The sequence below is a fragment of the Genypterus blacodes genome, unplaced genomic scaffold, assembly GCF_046128005.1.
Source record: "Genypterus blacodes isolate CSIRO-AG114 ecotype Tasmania unplaced genomic scaffold, CSIRO-AGI_Gbla_v1 ptg000404l_1, whole genome shotgun sequence".
NCBI classification, from domain to species: Eukaryota; Metazoa; Chordata; class Actinopteri; order Ophidiiformes; family Ophidiidae; genus Genypterus; species Genypterus blacodes.
In genome coordinates, this window is record NW_027467178.1 from 80001 (window position 1) to 85260 (window position 5260).

General features: G+C 55.2%; 1 protein-coding gene across 1 annotated transcript; it reads right to left on the reverse strand.

Annotated features, from left to right (window-relative positions):
- Positions 1 to 1062: 1062 nt before the first annotated feature.
- Positions 1063 to 5254, reverse strand: LOC142989359 (deoxyribonuclease-2-alpha-like). Its single transcript, XM_076138844.1, has 7 exons — positions 5160 to 5254; positions 4813 to 4909; positions 4364 to 4526; positions 2275 to 2353; positions 1904 to 2068; positions 1638 to 1823; positions 1063 to 1499 (listed from the first exon to the last, which is right to left on the reverse strand). The coding sequence occupies exons 2-7, from the start codon at positions 4902 to 4904 to the stop codon at positions 1111 to 1113; spliced, it is 1074 nt and encodes a 357-aa protein (XP_075994959.1). The 5' UTR covers positions 4905 to 4909; positions 5160 to 5254; the 3' UTR covers positions 1063 to 1110.
- Positions 5255 to 5260: the final 6 nt, after the last annotated feature.

Below are 5260 nucleotides of genomic sequence, written 5' to 3' on the forward strand. Positions count from 1 at the left end.
TCACAATCATGTGATATTGAGACCAATCACTGCCAGGGGAGGAGTCAGAAGTGGAACATGTAATGCAGTCGTCCCGCTTGGCCTCTAGATGGAGATGTTTCCTTCCATGGAGGAAGAGGAAAGGTTTGGTCCAGCAGCGCCACCACCTGGATCAAGACATGTACATGGACACACACGTGTGTATGTTCAGAGAAGGGTGGTCAAAGTGAGGCAGTGTTCTTATCTGACAGTTCATTGGTTCTCTGGACTCTAAAGCAGAAATCCCACATTTACACATTCACAGGTGGAAATATGATGGCAGCCTGGTGTCCTTGAGCAAGGCACTGAACAGCAGCGTTACTCTGTGTCAATGGATATGAAGTCAGAATGATGTTTGTGTTAAAGTTCATATTTATTCTGTTTGGATGTGATAAACAAGTTATGAGTAATGAAGCCTTCTTCTTCTTTACTGAGCCTGATGAAGCGCTCAGTGTTTCTGTGTGCTGAGACATCACACACACACACACACACACACACACACACACGCGCACGCACGCACACACACACGCACGCACACACACACGCACGCACAAACACGCACACAAGCACGCATGCACACCCACACAGTGATGTAAACACTACAGTGCAGGTAAAGATCCCAGCATGCACCTTAACATCACTGCTCTCCCACAATGCACCACAAGGGACAGAACAGCTGCTCATAGAGAAAAAGAAGAAGAAGAATCTCAGTCTGTCTGTTTGATTTATTTCAGATATTTTGGTTCCTCTGACAGCAAAACCTCCCTCAATACAAAGAGATGAAGTGATCAAAGAGATGAAGTGATCAAAGAGATGAAGTGATCAAAGAGATGAAGTGATCAAAGAGATGATGTGATCAAAGAGATGAAGTGATCAAAGAGATGAAGTGATCAAAGAGATGAAGTGATCAAAGAGATGATGTGATCAAAGAGATGAAGTGATCAAAGAGATGAAGTGATCAAAGAGATGAAGTGATCAAAGTGATGGATAAGTGATCAAAGTGATGGATAAGTGATCAAAGTGATGGATAAGTGATTGACAACCAGAGGATTTACAGATTTGTGGTTAGCATTGACAGAAACAGGAAGTGGCCTACACATCTGTCCCCGGTTGTGTCAGGCAGCTTCTGAAGAGTCCCTGTGGACTCTGACAGTCCTCCAGGCTCACCCAGGACAGGAAGTTGTCTCTGATCTGCTTGCGTTTGAAGCACAGAGCGCCCCCTGTCCTGTCGTACTGGGTCGGCGCTCTGTTCATGTCGGCGATGCAGAGCCACGCCTCCGTCGGCTTTGTAGTAACGCACCACTTGGAGTGATCGCTACCGGGGTCCCAGCTGCCCACCGGCATGCTGATGCGCTTCACGTTCTGGACGCTGTGAGCGGCGAGGGGGCAGGAGGACGGAGAGCGGCCAGTCTGACAGCCCCACGTCTGCACCGCCACGTCACTGTCCAGGGCCGCAGCTATGATGGAGTACAGATCTCCATCTGCAGGGGGCACACACACACACGCACACACACACACACACAGACCTTAGATGATGACATCATATCATCTTGTCCATATCATATCATACTTATCAGTCGACCCTCCTAACCGTTGGCTCCGCCCCAGCACACTCTCACCTTCGCTGCCTGCCGTGATCTTGGCGAAGCTGTAGAACACCTCGCCGGCCTTTGAGCGTAGCTGCTGGTAGTGTGGAGGGGGCGGGACTTCTCTTTGCCAGCTGACGGCGTCCCTCAGCTCCTGATGGAAGTCGTCTGGAATATCATGTTGATATGGGAACGCCTGGATGTACTGGAGGTGTTTCCCTGGAAGAGGAGGACACATGAGCTCAGTCACCGCCCATACGCCACAGACAGGAAGTGTGAGGCCAGAAGCAGAAGATTACCGATGAACTTAAACTGGCTGTAAGGAAACGTGACGCAGATGAACGTCTGAGCGTTCGTTCTTCCGCTGCTCGGCCAGAAGTTATTGGCGTTTCTCCTCCAAGGGAACTGTGGCGTGCTGTGGAGGAGCCAGACGCCATCGCCATTCCTGTCCATCATCACGACCCCTGAAGACACAAACACACACAAACGGCTCGTTTCTGATGACGACATCACACTGAGGGGAAACACTCAGCTGACCTCTGACCTCTGTGTGTTTGTGCTTCTCTTCAGGTCTTTGATCAGAACAGGAAGAGAAGCACAAACATCTACAGGTAAAGGATGGATGCAGGTGAAGATGAAGGTGGATGAAGGAAGTATGACCTCTGCTGACCTTTACTGTGCCCAAAGTCTTTGTCTGCGTGACAGCCTGGCGGTTGGTCGCTGTAGAGGATGAAGCCAAAGTTTGGAGGCTGTAAGCAGGAAAAACAATGAAGAGTTAGGACTGGAAGACGTGTCCTCCTGTCCCTCTGTCCCCCTGTCCTCCTGTCCCTCTGTCCCCCTGTGCTCCTGTCCCTCTGTCCTCCTGTCCTCCTGTCCCTCTGTCCCCCTGTCCTCCTGTCCCTCTGTCCCCCTGTGCTCCTGTCCCTCTGTCCTCCTGTCCTCCTGTCCCTCTGTCCCCCTGTCCTCCTGTCCCTCTGTCCCCCTGTCCTCCTGTCCCTCTGTCCTCCTGTCCCTCTGTCCCCCTGTCCTCCTGTCCCTCTGTCCCCCTGTCCTCCTGTCCCTCTGTCCCCCTGTCCTCCTGTCCCTCTGTCCCCCTGTGCTCCTGTCCCTCTGTCCTCCTGTCCTCCTGTCCCTCTGTCCCCCTGTCCTCCTGTCCCTCTGTCCCCCTGTCCTCCTGTCCCTCTGTCCTCCTGTCCCTCTGTCCCCCTGTCCTCCTGTCCCTCTGTCCCCCTGTCCTCCTGTCCCTCTGTCCCCCTGTCCTCCTGTCCCTCTGTCCTCCTGTCCCTCTGTCCTCTTGTCCTCCTGTCCCTCTGTCCCCCTGTCCTCCTGTCCCTCTGTCCCCCTGTGCTCCTGTCCCTCTGTCCTCCTGTCCCTCTGTCCCCCTGTGCTCCTGTCCTCTTGTCCTCCTGTCCCTCTGTCCCCCTGTGCTCCTGTCCCTCTGTCCTCCTGTCCCTCTGTCCTCCTGTCCCTCTGTCCCCCTGTGCTCCTGTCCTCTTGTCCTCCTGTCCCTCTGTCCCTCTGTCCTCCTGTCCTCCTGTCCCTCTGTCCTCCTGTCCCTCTGTCCTCCTGTCCTCCTCCTGTCCCTCTGTCCTCCTGTCCCTCTGTCCTCCTGTCCTCCTCCTGTCCCCCTGTGCTCCTGTCCCTCTGTCCTCCTGTCCTCCTGTCCCTCTGTCCCCCTGTCCTCCTGTCCCTCTGTCCCCCTGTGCTCCTGTCCCTCTGTCCTCCTGTCCTCCTGTCCCTCTGTCCCCCTGTCCTCCTGTCCCTCTGTCCCCCTGTCCTCCTGTCCCTCTGTCCTCCTGTCCCTCTGTCCCCCTGTCCTCCTGTCCCTCTGTCCCCCTGTCCTCCTGTCCCTCTGTCCCCCTGTCCTCCTGTCCCTCTGTCCCCCTGTGCTCCTGTCCCTCTGTCCTCCTGTCCTCCTGTCCCTCTGTCCCCCTGTCCTCCTGTCCCTCTGTCCCCCTGTCCTCCTGTCCCTCTGTCCTCCTGTCCCTCTGTCCCCCTGTCCTCCTGTCCCTCTGTCCCCCTGTCCTCCTGTCCCTCTGTCCCCCTGTCCTCCTGTCCCTCTGTCCTCCTGTCCCTCTGTCCTCTTGTCCTCCTGTCCCTCTGTCCCCCTGTCCTCCTGTCCCTCTGTCCCCCTGTGCTCCTGTCCCTCTGTCCTCCTGTCCCTCTGTCCTCCTGTCCCTCTGTCCCCCTGTGCTCCTGTCCTCTTGTCCTCCTGTCCCTCTGTCCCCCTGTGCTCCTGTCCCTCTGTCCTCCTGTCCCTCTGTCCTCCTGTCCCTCTGTCCCCCTGTGCTCCTGTCCTCTTGTCCTCCTGTCCCTCTGTCCCTCTGTCCTCCTGTCCTCCTGTCCCTCTGTCCTCCTGTCCCTCTGTCCTCCTGTCCTCCTCCTGTCCCTCTGTCCTCCTGTCCCTCTGTCCTCCTGTCCTCCTCCTGTCCCTCTGTCCTCCTGTCCTCTTGTCCTCCTGTCCCTCTGTCCCCCTGTCCTCCTGTCCCTCTGTCCCCCTGTCCTCCTGTCCCTCTGTCCCTCTGTCCTCCTGTCCCTCTGTCCTCCTGTCCTCCTCCTGTCCCTCTGTCCTCCTGTCCCTCTGTCCTCCTGTCCCTCTGTCCTCCTATCCCTCCTGTCCCCCTGTCCTCCTGTCCCTCTGTCCTCCTGTCCTCCTGTCCCTCTGTCCTCCTGTCCCTCTGTCCCCCTGTCCCTCTGTCCTCCTGTCCTCCTCCTGTCCCTCTGTCCTCCTGTCTGCAGGTGCTGTGACTGAGCCTCACCATGGACCTGACGGAGGTGAACAGGGGCCTCAGGGTTCTGGCCAGGATTCCGTCTGGATGGTTGATTGGTTGGTTTTGTGTCTTGACTTCATTTGCGTCCATGTAAAGGTACTCAGTGCCGCTCAGTGTCGGGACCTGATGGGGCGCTTTGTACAAAACGAACCTGAGGAGGAGGAGGAGGAGGAGGAGGAGGAGGAGGAGGGGGAGGGGGGGGGGGGGGGGGGAGTGAGGAAGCACCAACAGACCCAGTGTGCATGAGTGCGTTTGTGTGTGTGTGTGTGTGCATGCGTTTGTGCGTGCGTGCGTGCGTGTGTGCATATGTGTGTGTGTGTGTGTGCGCGCGCGCGTGTGTGTGCGTGCATGTGTGCGTGCTTGCGTGCGTGCGTGCGTGTGTGTGCGTATGTGTGTGTGTGTGCGCATGCATGCATGCATGCGTGTGTGTAGGTCACCAGTCCACAGCTGCACCGTTGTAGTTTGTGCAGGTGACCTGTCCGTCACAGCCGCAGCACAGCAGCGCCACACTGAGGACAAACAGCAACATGACGCCTGAACAAGACAACAATATATATGAGTTATTTACACAGATCTGTATCATTGAAAGAAGAATCAGATCACATTTAGTTTTGTGAGCTTAGAACCAATAAGACATTATGAACCAAATGATTCTGTTCCATTTCTACATTATAAACTTATATTATTTTACAGTTCAAGACAGGAATGGAACACAAATGATATGAAATCAACAAAGTTACTTTGATACTTGTGTTAGTATGAAGGGTGCTGAGTCATGAGTCACCTTCGTCTTCTTCAGAGGATGATGAAGAACAGCGACTGCAGAGCTTCACGCTGCTGTTAGACTCCAGAGCCGCCACACGTCTGAACTTTGGCCCAACTAAA

What these genes read in the sequence shown, in the direction of transcription:
- LOC142989359 (XM_076138844.1), bottom strand. Translation starts at nt 4,904, where the DNA reads ATGTTGCTGTTTGTCCTCAGTGTGGCGCTGCTGTGCTGCGGCTGTGAC. An exon ending in CAGCCAGTTTAAGTTCATCG is followed by an intron (nt 1,824 to 1,903) that starts GTAATCTTCTGC and finishes CTCCTCTTCCAG; the next exon opens with GGAAACACCTCCAGTACATC. An exon ending in GATCACGGCAGGCAGCGAAG is followed by an intron (nt 1,500 to 1,637) that starts GTGAGAGTGTGC and finishes TGCCCCCTGCAG; the next exon opens with ATGGAGATCTGTACTCCATC.